General features: G+C 39.4%; 1 protein-coding gene across 5 annotated transcripts; it reads right to left on the minus strand.

Annotated features, from left to right (window-relative positions):
• Positions 1–87: 87 nt before the first annotated feature.
• LOC121292836 (basal body-orientation factor 1-like) lies at positions 88–20,164 on the minus strand. Of its 5 annotated transcripts, none has more exons than XM_041215297.1 (11): positions 19,820–20,164; positions 17,216–17,468; positions 14,420–14,485; positions 12,559–12,702; positions 9,792–9,872; positions 8,546–8,616; positions 7,146–7,290; positions 4,267–4,760; positions 3,867–3,968; positions 1,693–1,752; positions 88–307 (listed from the first exon to the last, which is right to left on the minus strand). In XM_041215297.1, exons 1-11 carry the CDS (start codon positions 19,840–19,842, stop codon positions 175–177), a joined length of 1,572 nt encoding a protein of 523 aa, XP_041071231.1. In that variant the 5' UTR covers positions 19,843–20,164; the 3' UTR covers positions 88–174. The 5 variants fall into 5 exon arrangements, with proteins under 5 accessions (XP_041071231.1, XP_041071236.1, XP_041071232.1 ...); XM_041215302.1 differs by lacking the exon at positions 19,820–20,164 and adding an exon at positions 17,875–18,090 and having other exon boundaries at positions 17,216–17,463; XM_041215298.1 differs by lacking the exon at positions 19,820–20,164 and adding an exon at positions 17,875–18,089.
• Between the last annotated feature and the right edge of the window lie 17 nt (positions 20,165–20,181).

Raw genomic sequence — 20,181 nt, forward strand, 5'->3', positions numbered from 1 at the left:
AACATATGTCTTAAGTTACATGTTTTTTGAAACACTAACATTTGAGCCATAAACAATTTTTTTAAAAACAGGAAAGAAGATTTTATGCACATTTTAAATTGCATTTTTAATTTCATGGTTTTTCTGATGCATATATTTTGGGATACCAATGTAATAAAGCTGTTGCTGGTTCTTTTATTTTGACATTATATCTGGTAATATAACTTCTTTAGTCAGCTGATGACCTGATAAGCTGCTGACATGGCTTAATTCGGGCTCAACAGGAGCCTGGGTGATAAAAGTAGGATTGTAGTTCTCATCTTGAGTGCTGTGAAGGAAATAATGTTTAAGTCAGACTTTTGAACTGAGACAGACAAACTCAAAACTATGTTGAAACAAAAATAAGCCATTAAAATTGTACAGATCTCAACTTTCTAAAATTGCTTCTTTTCTGCTCAACTTCCCTGCCTAGAATCTGTTCATTTATTTCTCAAAATTAATATGATATAGGACTCAATGTGGTATAATGATCTCCATTAATGTATTACTTTGATTTGTGAAAGCAATTATTGTTGTATGCTGAACTTCCAAACTCAATGGTGGCACTGAGCAGAGATCAACCCTCATCTGCTACCCAGGTATTAATGTCTTTGGTTGAATCACTGAGGTGTTGCAGGAAGAGTTAAGAAATGGTAGGAATTTTCTTAATTTAGATAAGTACTATACTGGCTACCTATGATGCTTCCATTACAGTGGGAAGTGTTGGTTCACCTTCAATGTGTTGTGATTCACTCCCACCTTGAAGCCAATTCCCCAGTGTAATATACAAACGAAAATAATTGAAGTGGGCTAGTCAGTAGGGAACAACATTTACCCTAATTTGTGAAAAATTTTTAAATTGTACATTATCACAACACTAACTATTCCCTGATACTGCATTAGAAGAAAAATGTGGGGATTAATGGATTATTCAGTGCATCTGATAAAGGGCCCCACTGTGACAGTTGTCAAATGTTTTTCTTGTGGATGTTTATTGGCCAACTGTGCAGCTTCTGTATTTTCTGTTTTTATATGCTGATCAGTTCTTTGATTTTCAGTTTTCAAAATTTCTCCTCCAGTAAATGTTGGAGCATGGATGGGGATTGGTGGAATTCTAGGTTTGTTCCTGCCATTACTTGTACTATACCCGATTGCCAGCTTCATTTGTGCTTCCCAAAGAAGGTAAAAGTGAGGATCAAATCAGAGGGGCAGTTTTTTTCCTGTTCCCACTCCCCCCATGCTGTAGTAGTTTCGAAGCTGTACGCTTTCAACAGCAAATGCCCTGCATCTTGGGTAAACAAAAAAAGGAGGAAATACTTTGTATTTCAAAATTAGAGGCTTCCCTACCACCTACCAACTCCCCCCCTTCCCCCCAAAAAAACCTCAGTAATGTACCAAACCTTCAGGATAATACAACCATTTTCATTGTGTCAGTGTTCACCCTCTGGTAATGATAAGCCATCTGGTAGGTGAAAGATGGAAAAATGCATCTCCTATGTGTGGGTATCCTCAAACATTTGTGACCCTGTATTCCACCATAATGTGTGGCAACTCTTAAGTTGAATGCTCATGGCAATATAGAATTAAATCACATTTTCCACATGGCTGTTGGAGAATAAAATTAAACCATTTGGTTTGTAATGCACTTGTTATCTTTCAGGGTCTGATCCTTACCTTGCTTTTTCTGGTTCCTTTGTAGACTCTACATTCTCAGCAAGTTGTTTCCTCTTTGGACTACAAGTAAATGAGAAATTCAAAATGATTTACAGGCTTGTTATCTGCAGAACATTGAATTCTATCCTATTAAATAAGCAGGCACTCCACAAAGCAAATGTAAAATTGTTTATCAGAACATGCCACTTCCTATTTTTGCAGGGGTGGGACTGAAGTCGGGTTGGGGTTCATGCATACTCATTAGCTGCCTCCACTGAAGTGGGATTTTAGTAGGTCAGGAGTGTGAAACATCACGTGCAGATTACACCAGATAAGAGTTGAACTGAACTTGATGGATTTGTTTGGATAGCCAGGGTATCCCCTTAAAGAGGTGAAGTAAGGTACGCCTTTGGATCTAGGACACCTTTCAGAGAGGTAAGGTGCCCTCTGGGAGTGTTAAAAGTAGGCAAAAATGTGTGTAAGAAGTGTACAAACTCATTACTGTCAAGCTTTTGGAATGGTCAACAGACCTGTCAAAATCAACCGTCAAAACGAGAGGATCTGTCAAAGGGAACCATAAGGACATTTTAAGAACTTGACCTTTAAACTTAAAAAAAAAACACACCTGGAATGCTAAAAACTGCTTGTAATGGGTACAGGGGCAAAGGGGCATAGGTTTGACAGAGTATGGGATTGGGTACAAGGGCATAGTTTGACATGGAGGGTGTGGGGGTCCATGGGGATGGGTACAGAGCATAGGATTGACATGCAATATATTTGGGTGGGGTGGGGGTCCAGGGTTGACATTGGCAGATAAGGGTACAACTTCTAAGCCATCCTACCCCCTGAATGAAAATTCCAACGTTTGGGCCTTTTTTTCCCCCAAATCGGGAAAGAAAGGTCCCAACACTGCACAGCTGACCTGGGATTGAAAATCCAGGCCCTTGTCTTTGAAAGAACGTGTGATTTGTTGGCAAAAATGGAAGAGTGAAGTAATAAAATCTTAATTTCTGTGCAATAATAGATTTGACCTCACTAGAGAGCAGCATTTTAGGCAGATGTGAGGAAATTCTATTTGTTTATTTTTGTATCCATTACCCTTCAGTATCCAGTGACATGGAGCTGGTGACCCAACTATAAATGTTAGCTTCCCCTCTTTTTACAAAGTAATGGCCACCTAATCCTATAGCTGGACATAAGGGCATTATGTATGTCAACACATTATTACAACTTTAATAAGGTATTACAATGAGGTTACTGTTTGGGAACAGTAAATTTCCCAATAGCAACCAACAATGTCACCTGTCAGAAAATATACCCAAATTTTATACAAACTTTCAATTTAGATGGGCAATAAATGCTGGCCTTGACTGTAGCACTTACCACCCAAGAAAACAAAAAAAAGATTGCTTTGTTCTGGAAGGTGTTGGATATTGTTACAGCTGTACCTTTTCAGATCATTGAAGCATGTTCCAACACACACCTGATTTGTACCTTCATAGATGGTGGAAAGGATTTTGGGGAGTCAGGCGAGCTACTTGCCACAAAATACACATCTGACCTGCTGTAGCTGCCACAGCGTTTATGTGCAATAAATTTGTACAAAATGTTGATGGAGTGGGACTTGGTAACAGTCATGCCCACTCAAGAGGTTCTGTCCTGTTTGGAGGTGATAATTGCCTGGCACTTGTGTGTTGCTCAGTATTATTTGCCACTTAACAGACAAGCCTGGATATTGTCCAGGCCTGGCTACATATATGCGTAGACCTCGTCAACATTTGACCGATTATGAGGACATAAACTTCAGGACATATTGTCAATATATAAAGAATGGACCTTAATGAATATGCAGAGTCTATGCCTGATAATTCAAAGGTTTTTTTACAGTGAGAATTTTAATTATCCAATAGTTCAATTAAGCACCATGAAAATAGCAAATTGGGAATTTTAGTGCTAAAACATGGAATTCAGATAATTTGAATACATAACTTTTAAAGAGTGGGCTGTATTAGGAAAATGAAATAGACAGGGGAAGTGAAGGCAGGTACAATTTGAAGTGGAATATTCAGAGGACTGTGGCATTGGCTATAGTACAAAATATGATGTTAACATACAGGCCACCTTTTCTGAGCATTATAGCTGAATCTGATGTTCTGGAGTTCATGATCAAAGTCTCACCTTTCAATTCAACATACCTGTTTGTTTTCAATCCATTCATCTTCGCAAACAGTAGACGCAGGACTTTTTCTTTCTGCTCCCAAGTTAAGTCAGAGATATTCACTTTTCCAATCTGAGTGCTTAAAAAAAATCATGTAGTTTTATTTAGGAATAAAAAGAGGTTGAGGGCAAGATGCTGTTTGTAAGAAGCAAACGACACAGCAATGTAAATTAACAAGCAAGTTTTGTAGATTTATAACTCACACCGTATCTCTTAACCCCTGAATTCATTGGCCAATTCACACATTATGAAGGACGTGCATTTTCTGAATCTGGACAAGTTTGGGAATTGCAAGTACATGTTTCCACTATATGACAGCTTTGTTACAGTCTATGTGGCATCACGCAAAGTAAAATAAGATTAAGAAATTGACATACCACTTATCGGCGTATTCCATATCTTGGTACACACAGTTTGTGCTATGCTCGCTTTTGTTAAAGGTCCTAATTTTGGGATAATCCTCCTTGCCAGTACTTGCCTTCAGCATTAATTTCTGGTATGCAATTTGGGCCGCCTGCTTGTAGTGAGCCCGACTATGGAAGATCTGCTGCCTCACTTCATCTAAGGCTTGCAGAAAAAACAGTTCCACTTCAGTGCGCTGGTCCAGGATGTTTTTAGCAAGCTTCTTCACCCGGTTCATCTCTCTGTCTTTCAACTTAATCACTGCTTGCAGCCTTGCAATCTCTACCTTGTCAGTTGCCATTTTAATTTTAGTTTCTCGTTTGATCTCCTGCTTTTCTGCCTCAAACTCAGATGCCATGTGTCCCAGCGCTTTCTCCAGGTTCTCCACTTTCTTTTTAAGCTCGTTGATCATTTTTCTCTGCTGCATCGAGTTTGACACTTTTTCTTTCACTAATAGCTCATTAGTTTCCTGGAATAAGAAACAAGTTATTTTAATGTCAATTGATTGTGACCCTTATAAAAACATATATATATAGAAACATGTAAGCACTAGAGAGGACACAACAGTAAAGGCAAAAAATTGAGGTAAAATTAGAGAAATTTAAGCTCAACAGTATGGAAAGAATTCAGGTCAGGGTGACTTTATTGAGGTAGACAAAATATTAAATGGTAGACAAAATAGCTTTCAAAAGGTTGCTTGAAATTCAGCCAGGAAGTGTAGCCATGGTGATACAACTTTAAATAAGAAATATTTTAAAACAGATATTAGGAAAAATATTTTTATTCCTACAGTGTTAAATGTATGTATGGAATGTATAGGATACTAATAGGAAAAAGTTTGGAATATTTAAAATGTTACGCTGTCATGGTAAATTCAGGGAAACGTTGAGCTTGCATAATTCAAAGGCCTTTCCTCACCTTGTTCCTTATGCTTTAATGCTTGCTTCACCACCGAGCTCAGTGTGTAAAGCCAGGACCCTGCTTTATGGTGTCTCCAGAAGTAAAATTATATTTTCATCATGTTAGATTCTAGGACTTTTCTCAATTCCATCCATTCTGTGAAGTGTGAGAACCAGTGGCCTTGCACAAAACCATTCACTGATTCTATTTGATGCTATCATATTAGGTCACTTTGTACTGCTAAAATTATAGAACCTGTCATGAAACTATAATAATTTTCATAATATTGTGATTTATTGTAAATTTGGTTAATAATGGGGTTTGGATTAGTTTTTCTGTGTGCATCTGGGTGTGGGGTGGATTTAATAGAATTAGAGAGCTTTTGAGTGATCAAAAGGGAAGCTAGGTTTGAAATGCTAAATACGTAAATATGGCTGAAGTCTTAGAATGTGAGGTGTGAGGAACATTTGCATTTTTAGATAAACCAGAGTAGTGAATTTCAAAGAGATGGTAAGGTGTTACACCTAGCCATAAGAAGTTAAGCCAAACAGTGTGTTTATTTTTCCCAAAGATTACTGATGATATGAGTACAATGAAAGATTTATTTTATGGAAAAAGTAAAGTTGCAAAGACATATTGGAACAACAGAATTTACATTAAAAAAAGGAGAAACATGTATAAAGGAGATGAGGTTATGTGTAAGGGAGGAGGCATTCTAAAATCTAACAAGTGTGTAAAGCCTCCAGCCTGTATGTATCAAGTTGCTGTCTACAGGAACCAAAGCTAAGAAAACTCACTGTGAACATCACTGTCCAGGATATTGTGAAGCAATGCAGTGGGTCTGTTGAAATCTATTTTGTTTTACTGTTGCCCTTAACGGAGGTGTAACTGGGACTCAGATTAATTAAGGGAGTTAGGAGTTATTATAGTAGCAATTGTAAACCCATGTAACTGCTTAAAATCTTTTCTTCTATTAATAAATGTTTAATTTAGTTTTGTAAAAAACCTCAGACTCAGTGGACTTATTAGTATTGAATTCAAGGCACGTGTCTCAAAATAAAAATACAAATTGCAAAGCTGTTCTGGCAGCTGTTTCAAGGGTCCCCTGGGATTTGAGCAGCTCAGCATTTACCATCTGCTGTGCCTTAACAGTCCCAATAAGATAACAGGATTTTTGTTCTAATTTGTTTTCACACCTACTCTCCTGAAGATGTTGTCAATGCCAGAACATGGCAGCAACACTAACAGCCAAATTCACTGGCTGGTGGTGGGGTTGGGGCAGGGGTCATCAGAACCAAGCCTGGTCCTGTTTTTAATTGAGATCCAGCAATGGTTACTGACATAGATCTAAGCATAAACCCTTGCTGACTTTCTACCTGTCAAGCTTAAAGGTGCTGAAACGAATTGCAGTACCCCTACCAATGTCCTATTAAAAGCAGAGGCCTTTTGGTCTGTATAGCTTAGTTCCAATAAAGGGGCTTTTTAAAATTTGTGCTAAGTATGATCAGGTAACCACACTCCTAATAATTGACAAGGATGTTGAGAGATCAACTTGGAAAATTTTTCCACTCCCTAGCACCAATATTTGTCATATTAATAAGCATGAATATTCAGCAATACCAAATGCTTTTAAAAATACCATTCTTGGATCAAAACCACCAGGAAGCAATGCAGTGGGGAATACACTTTCCCCAAACTAGCTTCTCTTCAAAATGAAGACCTGTGAAAAATCCTATTCCTACCTTCAATATGTGTTTGTATTTTGATTGAGACTAAAATTAAGATAATAGAGGAGAGCATTGCAGGACCAAATTCAATCACCTAATTTCAGTCTAGATCTCCAACCTTGCAGCTATGACCGCTTTTTAAATTTGTAAAGTTCCCCTTGGTTCTGCTTAAGAGTTGAGTTGTACAAAATGCAGATGCTTCACTTAGTCTTCAATGAATGCAATACCTTTTCACTCGCAAGCTGTGTGCTTTTCTCTTTTAAAATCTTCTGAGACTTCTTCATTTGTTCTTCATCTATCTTATAGATCTTCACCATCTCATGTAGCCTTATATTTTCTTTAAAGACGCAACGAGTTCTTTCACTAAGATTCCTGTGGGATGAGGGAGCAGGATTTGAATAACTAACTAATTAGAACTGCTGTTCATAGGCAATAGGCCCAACAAGTTTGTACTGGTGACTTTCTACACACCTAGTCTGATCAAATTCTTCTGCTCATTGCCCATACCTTACCATATTCCTTTTTATCAAGCAACCTTTAAAAAAATGGTCTCTGTTTCAAAAATAGCTTTGTTAAATGTTTATCCAGAGCTAGAGCTGAACAGAAGCAATATTTAGTTAACACAAATTAAGGCCTCTAACAATTCAATAGGATCTACCCTGCAGCACAGAAACTGGCATAAGCTTCTGCAAATAGGTTGTTTAGGAGAATGCTGTGAAACAATTGCTGGACAGTAGTGTTTCAACGTATTACAACACAAGGAAAATGCTGTATTTAGCTTGTGATGATTCATCATCTGTCCTGGACACAATAATGCCAATAATGCCTCACATGATGGAAAAACCAGTTGCCTTTGTCTCCAAAATGTCAACCAGAAGTGAATACAAAATAGGCCTGAAAAGGAGGTTCTTGTTGTCATGTTTGGAGGGAATAAATTACTAATCACTAGATATTGGACCTCAAAGTAAATTGTCCCTAACTTTCCTGCCCTGAGGATATAACACTAGGCCTTAATTTTTTCAGCACAGAATTGAGTACCTTACATGCAATGGCTGATGCTCACTCAAGATTACACAAAAAAACAAACTTTCACAGAAGTGATATGGGAGGTGTCGTCTTTTGGATGTGATGTTAAACCTGTCTGGTCTTTCAAATGGATGTAAAATGGCACTCTTAACCAGGCCAATACTTATCTCTCAGCCTTAAAACAGATTATCTGCTTATTAGCTCATTGCTGTTTGTGGGATTTTGTTGATGCATTTTGGCTGCCATGATTCCTACATTGCAACAGTGACTGTATCAGAAGTACTTAATTGGCTATAAAGTGGTGAAAGGTGCTATTAAAGTTCGAGTCTTTCTTTGTACCAGGAATAAGAATAGCAAAAGCACCTTATTAGTGGGGTCAGTGTCCCCTTTGTTTTCTCGATAGTTTCAGAGCTTCCAAAATCCAAATTGATGCCTTAAAATGCATAAGCTATTCAAATGATGTCACGGGCTCATTAAGGCATTTAGTCACATCCAGATTGTTTAGCAAAATTCCATTATAACCATTAATTGCTTTTACTAAATAAAACTTCATCCACGCAGAAAATTTACCAAGATCTGGGAGCACTGGTTAAAAACTTACATAATAGCTTCAGTGTGAGCCTGCTCAGTCAGCTGAGTTAGACTCTGCTCAGCCTCCCTCTCCAGTCGCACCTAAAAGTTTTTTAAAAAAATCACAAACATGGACACTTCATTTAAGCTTAAAGCTTGCCATTAGTTGCTTTTTAACAAACAATTATGATGCAGTGTGATAAAGAAATCTCTTAAATTTCCTTGAATGTAGAATTCTCTGCCACTTTTGCAGCAGGGTGATTCATTTTCAAAAGGCAATTAGAAAGTTGCTTTAAAAAGAGGACCATTATAAATAGGAAAGCTCATATGGAGAAAATCACTGTCACAGATTGGATGGGTCTGCTTCTGTGCTGTAATATTCCATGGCTGTATGATCATTTTTCTTTAATAACCGTTAGCATCAACTTTAAGCGAGTCAGTTGAGCCCAAAAGTGTGAGGCTTCATCAGTAGAGCTACAGCCAGTATCCTTGGTATCACAACCAGAAGATGCAAGAAATACACAATTGGGTGTCAGCATTTTAAAAGAGAAAAAACAGATGAACGTTTCAGGTCAAAACCCTTTAATCGACCAATCTGGTACAAGGACCTAACCCTGAAATTCAACCTGTCTCAGCCTTTTCAGATGCTGACAGGCCTGCTGCATATTCTCAGCATTTTCTCATTTTGTTTCCATTATCCAGTATCTGTTGTAAATCTTCACACAGTGAAGGAACGGTTTCAACAGTACATGTGTTATTTCAGCTCCCTTGCACTACAAGGCTCAGTAGCCCCTCCACATCCATAACCTTTGCTTAAAATCCCATAAAGGAATAGATAAGTTGCTAAAGTTTTATCTTTCTATTTAATTTTAAAACATTTTATATTCTTCTCCTTGTTTCACATTCTGCTTGCAGCATGCACTGTTCCTAACCAACAGCCTTATACACCCAGGTGTCTTATAAGTGTAATTTATTATCTTATTATCTATTAAAAGAGGCAACGTGACTCACTGTTGATCTTCCCCTCTCCATCTCCCCTCCTAGCCCTGAAGTCCTATCTGGAAGACTCTGGTCTTTGTTTTGGCCTCAGAAGTCACTATGCTAGGACACGAGGGAAGGAGAGAATGGAAAAGTATACATCCTATTGCTTCACAAGCACTATTTATTACCAGCAACTATGTACCTTACTGGTAAACACTTTACTGAATCCCATCAAGATATATGTAAGGCTCAAATAAATTAGTTTCAAAGTAGCTTCTTGGCTCCTGTTCACATACCTTTTCTTCAAAAAACTTGCTTTCCAGTTGCCTCAGTGATTCTTTATGTTCTTTGTTTGCTGTTTCCATCATGTCTTTTATCTGAGAGAAGAAAAGAAAAAGAAATACGAGGAAACATTTCTTTTATTGTCTGTCTCCCTTATATCACCCATGAAATCTGCATCCCTTTATCCGGCATCATTTCCAAGTGACAGCACACTTTGGATGAGACATTACACCGAGATTCCATCTGCCCTCTCAGGTGGACGTAACAGATCCCAAGGCACTATTTTGAAGAAGAACGGGAATTCTCCTCAGTGTCCTGGTCAATATTTATCCCAAGCACAATCAATAAAATTAATCATCTGGTCATTTATCTCATTGCTGTTTGTGGTAGTTGGTTGCACAAATTGGCTGATGTGTTATCTACCTTACGAAATTGACTACATTTCAAAAGCAATGCATTAGCTGTAAAGCTCTTTGGACCATCCTGAGATTGTGAAATGTGCAACAGAGATGAAAGTCTTACTGGGAAACAACTGTTCACTCAGCATCTTCCCACAGCTGTTTATCTGAAAGTGGGGCAAAGCCCTTGAGGCACATGTACACAGGTATGACATCGAAAATCCAGTACCCTTGTTAATGGGACCGTGCTGGATTTTGGATTTCCCCAAATTTTGGACATCCAACCTGTACAGTGCCCCGACACTGATACAGACCCCGACACTAGATCAGCGTGCCATTTCAATAATGTTAGGTTACTTAAATTGCTTTACTCAAATTGATTTTTTTTTTTGTGAACAGTAATGGTTGATGATACCCTCAAGATGCCCCCAATGTACCATAGCATGTCAATTACCAGCTTATTAGCACGGCTGCTCCTATTCAGGTATGGGCAAGCAATTTTCAAGCAAACATAAACCAGCATGTCAATTAGCAGCTTGTTAGCATAGCTGCTCCTGTTCAAGTCTAGGCGAGCAATTTTCAAGCAGACATAAACCAGTGTGCAATGGTTCAAACAGTAAAGTTCTCTACCACCAAAATGTCCAGTTTCCAGACAATTCTGGTTTTCAGACTGTTGGATTTTGGGTATTGTACCTGTATTCTGATACCTCCACCTGAAATTGCTCAGTTAGAATGGAAAAGCAGGAGCATAGAGTTCAACCCCGTTGCTGGGTCAAAATCCTAGAATTCCCTTTTTAATAGCACTGTGGGTGTTCCTACAACACATGGACTGCAACAGTTCAAGAAGTCGGGACACCGCCACCTTCTCAAGGGCAATCAGGGTTGGGCAATAAATGCTGGCCTAGCCAGCGATGCCCACATCACATGAACGAATGAAAAAAATACATGAATGAAATATTATAAAAAGCAACTGCAATTAGTTGGAAAAGATTGCGGGGATTTTTTAAATGCCCGAAATAAAGTTTACACTTAACAAAAGCTACAAACTATTATTTAACCAGAGCAAACAAATTTTCCCAGCACCTCCAATTTTCTCTCCTTACCCTGCTCTTGTCTGTAGTTGGCAACTCATACTTCTCAAGGGCAATTAGAAATGGGCAATAAATGCTGGCTTCGTCAGTGATGTTCATGTCCCAGGAATGACTAAACAAAATGTTCTGTTGCATTGTAATCCTGCCACACCTTTACAATGTCATTGTACCATTCTCTATATATTATCATGGAAGGCTTGTCCAATCTAAAGAGGGGATGAAGATGAGGCTCGAGGGGCTGACTGGTCTACTTCTCACTATATGCCTACTATATCTAATAGAACAATAATCAATTAAAGCACACAAATACTATGCGGCTATTATGTCTGCTCCAACTCTATGGAAACACTCAAGGTGACAGTGCAAGGGTGGAAAAAGCTATTGCAAGAAGTATGATTGCTGCTCTGGGACTAGTATGAGTGCGACTGAACAAGAACAGTGTTACAGAGGAGAGCCGTTGGAGGTGGACGGGTGCTCAATCTGCTTGAATGACTCAAGAAATGAAGGAGGACAAAGTGGGAGAGCTTAACAGTCATAGAGGATGCTGTTGGTTAACATGGCCAGTGAAATCTGGGTTCTATTGCTAAGGTTGAAAAGGTTCAGTGCGAGCAGTGGGCATGGAGCTGGGTGTCCATGACACATCTGAGAACCTTAAAAGAAAGACAAGCTGAAAAAAAATCTCCTGAGTGTATAGGAGTGGGTGTTAACAGAAGTCTTGAAGGGTGGATGGTTGGAATTAGGGAAAAGGGAGTTACTGACAATATCTGTGAGCATTCGGCAAGAGAGGTAGTTGTGCAGTGAGCAGATCTCCTGCATATCATTTTAGCCACAGCTGGTGGATGGGAAGAGAGAAAAGGAATAAATGTCAGGAAAAAAACGGAGTATTTAAATCGAGCAAAAAGAAATCAAAAATATTTGCATTCATATTATAACTTTCAAATTGAAACTTCTCATATCAATTCACATAAACGAAATGCTTTTTGAATTCCAATGGCAATTGTTAATGGCCTGTGAACAGCTTACACAGTCACCATTAGCAGAAAAATGGCATAGGGCAGGGCAAACGTGAACAATGGTTCTACTACGAATATAATTTACCCTATAAGGTAATAATTATCAAGCTGTCTAAATTATTTTATTTTTAGAGTTTTACTTTAATTAAATTTACTTTAATTGAATTATTAATTTCAATTGTATCAACACAGAGGTGGCGGCTGGTTGACATTTAACTACTGGTCTTGCTTCAGTATATACATGTACATAAATAAACAAGGAAATCTAAACAGACTCACATCATCCAATTCATTTTCCAGGAAAACTTGTTTCTTCCTAAACTCCTTGACCCTGTTCAGTTCGTCTTGGATCAGCTGTATTTCTTTTGTCTTTTGCCACATTTTGTTTTGCAGTTGTTCCATCTGTTGGGTGTGGGTTTCAACCTGTAGGAAGATGACGATGTGAGAGCAAGCTAATCCACTTATTGCAGTGGATGTCTTCACAGATGCACTCCTTTTAAATGTAGGGTTTTTTTCCCACATAACAATGGATCCTATTATATTCACCTGAAAATCCCAGGTGTCAGATGGAGTATTAGAGTCATTACAGCACAGAAAGAAGTCATTCAGCCCATCAAACCATGCTGATCTGTCAGTCACTCCCATTCCCCCACTCCGTCCCCATAGCCTTGCACGTTTATTTCCTGCAAGTGCCCATCTAACTTCCTTTTGAAATCATCGATTGTCTCCACTTCCCACCACCCTTGTCGGCATCGAGTTCCAGGTCATTACCACTCTGAGTTAAACGTTCTTTCTCAGATCCCCCTGCAACTCTTGCCCAAAACCTAAAATCTATATCCCCTAGTTCTTATACAATCAAGTAATGGGAACAACTTTCTTTGTCCACTTATCTAAAGCTGTCATAATCTTATACACCTCTATCACGTCCATCATCTTCATTGCTACACCTCCGAGTTTAATATCATAGGCAAATTTTGAAATTTTACTCTGTATCCCAATATCCAAGTAATTTATATATATATCAAACAAGCAACAGTCCTATCACTGACCCTTGGAGAATAGCACTGTTTACTTTCCTCATTTACCATTGTTTTCTATCCATCCTGTCGTTTCCTACATTACAACAATTACTTCAAAAGTACTTTATTTGCTGTGGAGTGCTTTGCGACATCCAGTGGTCTTGAAAAGCGATACATAAATGCAAGTCTTTTTCTTTTTTCAAGTCTTTTTTTCTTTTCAAGCTAACAATGACCATCCTATTCCATGAGCTTCAATTTTATTAATAAAAATATATATGTATATATTGGACATTTGTCCTGATGACAGGGCAGATCGTTAAATTTGTCAGGTGGGTTATCCAAAGCCATTTTGCCTCCAGCTTCTTGAAACTGTCATTAGCATTTTGTGCCAGAAAGCCCCTCTGTTAATCAGAATATTACAACTTCGTTTTATAATGTGGGATTGGTGAGAATACATCAACACAACTTCATATGTAGGTGCAGTGCCCTTCCTTTTATTACTCTCAAAAAATTGATTTAATTGAATCAGAGAATGATACAGCACAGAAGGAGACCATTCGGCTCATTGTGACAGTGCTGGCCCTCTCGTAGAGCTATCCAATTAATCCCCTGCTCTTTTCCCATAGCTCTTTAAATTTTTCCCTTTGAATATTTATCCAGTTATTTTTTGAGTGTTGTTATTACATATGCTTCCACCACCCTTTCTCACAGTGCATTCCAGAACACAATAAATCAGTGTTAAAAAAAGTTTCCTCTTGTCACCTCTGATCCCTTTGCCAATCTGTGTCCTCTGGTTACTGAACCTCCTACGACTGGAAACAGTTTCTCCTACTTACCTTATCAAAACCATTCATGACTTTGAATACCTCTATCAAATATCTTCTCAGCCTTCTCTGCTCTAAGAGGAATGACCCCAGCTTCTCTAGTCTCTCCACATAACTCAAATCCCTCATCCCTTGATCTATTCTAGTAAATCTCCTTTCTAGTAAATCTCCTCTGCACCCTCTCGCAAGTCTTGAAATCCTTCCTAAAGTGTGGGACCCAGAATTGGCTACCATTCTCCAAAACCAGTGCTTTCCTTGAACAAGCCCTGTAATTACTGCTGTAACTGGAAAACTTACCATTTTTTTATTGTCCTCAATTGCTTGTTGCTTTTGGTCCACTATTTGCTGTTGCAGTTTGCTGATCTGTAAAATATAAAAATCTTTCAATCACATTGACAAAATTCAACTATTTTAGACCACTGGCAAATTTCAACAAGTCTTCAATTTTCATTTCCTTCCTGCAGACACATTCTTCCAAATGGCAAGGCACAGAATTTGCCATGTTAATTTACGAACACCTTAGCCATCATGCCTCCAAGATTACTTGAACTAATCAAAGTAAAGTAAAGCAAAGTAAAAAAATATTTAGGAACATAGGAACAGGGCTAGACTATTCAGTCCTTGGAGCCTACTCTGTCATTCTCCTAAGCTCCATTTACTTACCTTTGTCCCATATCCCTTGATAACCTTACCTTATGATAATCTATGAATTCCCAGTTTTGAAAGCCTCATTTGTCCTATTTAAGGAGAGAGTTCCAGATTAACTCTGGCCTTTGCGTGAAAAAAATGTATCCTGATTTCATTCCTGTATAGCCTCATCCCTAATTTTAAGATTATGTGCCTTTGTTCTTGATTCCTCCTCCTCCTTCAGGCACCATGCCCTATGAGGGTGTTGGCAACCATGTACTTTCATTGGATTGATCCATGATTATGCTTGGCAAAGTAGTGCAGTTGTTTGCCATCGCCTTCTGTAGTGTGGCTGACCAGGAAACTCTCCTCCTCTTAACTTTACCGCCTGCCATCAGGCGTATTGGAAGGATTTTTAGGCTGATAATCAATCTGTTTGGCCACATTATGAATGCACCTTCCATGGCCATCAAGTCCTGAAGTAGAACTTGAACCTCAAGCTTCTGGCCCAGAGATAGGGATGCTAACACTGCACCACAAGACTTCCCTGTTCTTAATTCACCCACTGGTTAAAAAATAGTTTTTTGCTTCTACCCCATCAAATCCTTTTAACATTGTAAATACCTTGATCATAAAACTCAAGGGGATACAAGCCACAATTATGCAGCCTGTTCTCATCATTTAACCTTCTAAACCCCAGTATCATTCTGATGAAACTGCACTGACCTCCTTCAAGGTCAATTTGTTCTCCCTGAGGTGTGGTGCCCAGAATTGAACACAGTATTCCAAATGTGGTCTGACCAAGGCTCTGTACAATGTAAGCATGATTTGCAGCTCTCTTGAGATAAAAGTCCATAGTCCATTAGTCTTTTTGATTGCTTTTTGTCCATTTCACATATTTCTCTAGTTTTCTTTCTATCTCTCTTCATGCCCTCTCCAACCTCATCTAGTCTGACCACCCAACTTCTCTTCATGGTTCCCATGTTAACTGATATTGTTAACAGTTCTCCCTCCTCAGGTACTAATCCCCCCTCCCTGCCCCCCTCTCCCCCCCACCCCCCTAACCATTAAACTTATCATCATCGCCACTCTCCTCAAAGAACCAACATTCTTGAAAACTACACCCCATCTCCAACCTCTCTTTCCTTTCCAAAGTCTTTGAGCATGTCGTCACCTCTCAAATGTATGCCTATCTTTCTCAGGATTCCAGGTTTAAATCCTGAGTTCCAGAACATTAGCCTAGGCCTCTGGATTGTCGAAAGACATTACACACTATGCCACCATCTCCCCTCTCAATTTTCTCACTAAACATTCTTCATCATATAGAATTATTTGCCCCAGTTTATCTGGCTTGATTTATCCAATGGGATTTCCTATCTATCAATTCCATGAACATTTTTTCTTATAACTGTCAACTTTATGCAGATACCCAAAGTCTGCCCATTATCTTCAAGGCACAAGTCAGGAGTGTGATGGAATACTCTCCACTTGCCTGGATGAGTGCAGCTTCTACAACACTCAAGAAGCTCGACAACGTTCAGGACAAAGTAGCTGGCTTGATATGCACCCCACTCACCACCTTAAACATTCACTCTCTCCACCACTGACACACAACAACAGCAGTGTACACCATCTATAAGATACACTGCAGCAACTTACCGAGGCTCCTTCAACAGCATCTTCCAACCCAAGACCTCTGCCACCTCGAAAGACAATGGTAGCAGACACATGGGAACATCACGACCTGCAAGTTATCATCCAAGCCACATACCATCCTGACTTGGAAATATACCGCTGTTCCTTCACTGTCGCTGAATCAAAATCCTGGGACTCCCTTCCTAATAGCACTGAGTGTACCTGCATCAGATAGACTTCAGGGGTTCAAGAAGGTGGCTCACAGTCTCAAAGGCAATTGGGGATGGGCAACAAAAGTTGGCCTTACCAGCAACACTCATATCCCATGAAAGAATTTTTAAAAATTTTTGCTTATGAGTTGATGTCATATTGAAAGTTCTTGTTCTTTTTAATAAAATATAACTATGGTACTAGATCAAGAGGAGAACTTCAGTAAAACCCAATGTTCTTTGAAAGCATTAAATGACACAATTATTAGTTGATCAAGTGCTGAACATTTGATGCTCCAGTGACTTAACCACTTAATGTTACCATGCCAGTTAACACCTGTAGTTCTCCACATAATAAGTTCCCAATCTGGACAAAGCCGTCAATGATATGCACTAAGCAATGGCTTGGCCTATCCTCATAGGGACTATTCCATAAGGGATCACTCCAGGTTACTCTTGCAGTGCCCACCTATCAAATAGCCTTAATGTATGCCAAAAAACAGAACCTTTTAGCTGACAAAATGGCCAGGCATCACAGATAATGTGATGGGGGTGGGGAGAAGATTAAAGATTTTAAATAAAATTAAGTTTAAAAAATTCAAGAAAACATTCAAGTTATTACCATTGCCTCTTTCTCCAAGTCCTGTTTCTTTAAATATGAGATCACTTCTATGGCGTCCTTCTCCACTTGAAACCGATCGTTCATTAAAGTTTCATTGGTCCTGGCAAGTGTTCGAGCTGTGTCACGGTACTGTACTCGCGACCTCTCAAGTGTATTCAGTCTTGATTCCCACAAAGCAGCATTTGCCATTGCCTTCTCTGCATCTGATTCCATGGCAATTTTTGGATCACCCTTTTCATCTTTATTTCCTTTTCTTAAGAGATAAACAAACATTTTTGTAAAAGCACTCCATCCAGCCGGTGATCCCCGCCTCCCTGCACCCTCAGCCATCAGCCACAGCTGGCTGTCCTGTGGTGGGGCTGTTCCTTCACAAAGACCACAGTGGCCTTATGTAAAAATTTAAAAAGAGCTCCCACCTTGAGGCATCCTCTCTCTCTGATATTGGGTCTGCTGATTTGTCGGTGCTGGAGGTAGTTCTCCCAGGATGAGTATAAGTTTACATTTTTACACGCTTGATTCATTTTTGGGCCACAGGGTGGTGGTTAAAGATAAAAAAAATCCAGGGTCAGGACCCAGAAATTCACCCAATATCAGGCTCCTGACCCCAGAACAAAAATTCAGCCTGTTAGCTGTTTCTTTCCCTACAAGTACTGACTGACCTGCTGTATATTTCCAACATTTTCTGTTTTTATCTAGATTTCCAGCATCTGCATTATTTTGCTTTTTTTAATAGCATGAAGGCTGCCCCATTTGAAGTAATGAATTTTCTGCCTGTCGGGCGGGCAGGGAGCCGATCCCCGCCAGCGAAGCGGGCTGCACCGCCGTTTTACGTGAGCGGGCCAATTAAGGCCCGCCCAGCTTGACGTCCAGTGGGAAGCGCTATGCGCTTCCTGACCAGGCAGGGGACACTGCCTAAAAGAAAGAGTGCACTCTTTCGCGCATGCGCACTAAAGAGTGCATATCTCCCTGAGGCAAAGTGCAGCCTCAGGGAGTTGCTTCCACTTTGAACAATATTAAAAATAGAAAAAAAATTCCCTAACATTCCCCCCTCATGTGACAATGTCACATGAGATGGAACATGTTCATAATTTACAGATTAACTTTATCAAAATTTTTAACACCCTGCATGAAACCTCATTCTGCCTGTGGATGAGGTTTCATGTTTTCTCTATTTGCCGCTGGGGCTGTTGGCCTGCCCACCAACCTTAAGATTGGACGGGCAGGTCCTTTAATTGACAGGTCGGCAGGCCCGCAGCTGATTTTGCTGCACCTGCGCCTTCCTGAAAATTTAAATGGGGCAGGATGACGTCGGGGGTTCTGCCTGACATCATCCCACGTCGGCTAGCGGGTCCCATCCCCTGCTCGCTGACAGCAAAATTCTGCCCATGGAGTTTTATGTCATAAATAAGTGAGGTTTTTTTTCTAGCTAGTTTCTTTCCTTCCTCTCTGATGTATTCATACAAGGTGCAACCCTCTGATACCCCATCCAAGTTCACATTCCTCATGTGTGAGCCTAAATCACAGAATTTTGACAAGCTAGTTAATCATGGAGGGCATTCTAGTTAAACCCATGACCAACACCTACATGCACATTTTACCAGGAAGGAAAAGGTTGATGGTACACTCTATAAGCTGTTACACTGTCTTTGGCCAGCAATTATGATCTTTCTAAATTATTTCTCCCCCCCCACATTATTCCCCTTCCTTCCTGATAGAATCAACTCACACTGGAGCCTGGGTTGAGTGCCTTAAATAACCTCATCCAAGTGCTCACAGCTATTATTGGCTATGATATCATCAATGAAGGAATAGGAGCAATTCTCCAGTTTTTCATATAGGAAATATACATGGCAAAGGGAGGAAACCTTAGTGAGATAAAAGGGCATGAAACAAATTTCCAAAGAAAACGAAATTAAATGTTATCCCCATTATGATACATTAAATTAACACAATAAAAAGCATTGTCCATTAGACTACAGAAAAACAGCCAACTGTGTCATTGCAATTTGCATCATGCCACCTTTAAATTTGTTACTATGATGGGATCAAATGACTATGATGCAGTGAGCCAACAGAAGATGTTTAGTTGCTTGACATAGGATCAGTGGAATAATAATGTGGCCGCACAGGTGACTTAAACTGGTAGGATAACTTGACCTTCCCAATATCATATGCTATGTTCCTACAGTACATCATCTTTTTAACAATAACAACACAAATTAGTGTTAGTCTTTCAAGTAAATATGAAAAATTAATAATACTACTCTTTCCAGCAGAACTAATCTGACAAAGAATCATATCCCAAATGTCAGCATGTTTTATTTTCTCTATACAGATGCTGACCAACATGCGACCTACTCCCAGGTATTTGTTTCAGCATTTGCAGGGGTGGTGTTTTTGTTCAATTCTACTTCATCTTCATAGCCCTGTCCCGCACTAATAATCTTTTTTTTAAAAAAATGATGGTCTCAAGGCTTCCTCGTGAAAAATAATTTTGAGTGCAGAGAACACAAGCAAACGCAAGAGTAGGAAAGGAAAAACTTTTAAAATTAGCTTCAGAGCTGTACAAAGTTAATCTAGAAAATAAAAGCGAAGGCAGATTACCCTTTGCCTTTTTTCTTCGGCATGGTGACTTGCAGTGAGCTTCAGAGTTGCTGTGCCGTTTGGGATTTCTGCTGTGGAGAGTCCCCAGTCCCTCACACTGGGAAAATAAAACACTTTTGTTGTGGCACCCAGGATACGGCCTACACAATACTGGGCTGACGCAGAACGCAGGAGGAGATTGCCTCTCCAAAGCCTGTGAGGTGACCCTCAGGGATTCTAAGCACAATTTTACCCTTTCCTTTTAGTTGCTATTAGACGGAGCCACTTTGATGACTCCCTTCCTCCCTCTTCTTGTTTTGACTACATTGAGGTGGTCACGGTTGGAAGAAACCTCGGTCCAACTGCTATTTCTCTGACAAGTA

This window comes from Carcharodon carcharias, chromosome 20, assembly GCF_017639515.1.
Source record: "Carcharodon carcharias isolate sCarCar2 chromosome 20, sCarCar2.pri, whole genome shotgun sequence".
NCBI lineage: Eukaryota > Metazoa > Chordata > Chondrichthyes > Lamniformes > Lamnidae > Carcharodon > Carcharodon carcharias.

Coding starts and splice junctions, on each gene's coding strand:
- LOC121292836 (XM_041215297.1), bottom strand. CDS start 19,842: ATGCCGAAGAAAAAAGGCAAAGG. Junction 12,703..14,419: donor TTGAGGACAATAAAAAAATG/GTAAGTTTTCCA, acceptor ATCTTCCTACAG/GTTGAAACCCACACCCAACA. Junction 308..1,692: donor AAGGAACCAGAAAAAGCAAG/GTAAGGATCAGA, acceptor TTTCCTTCACAG/CACTCAAGATGAGAACTACA.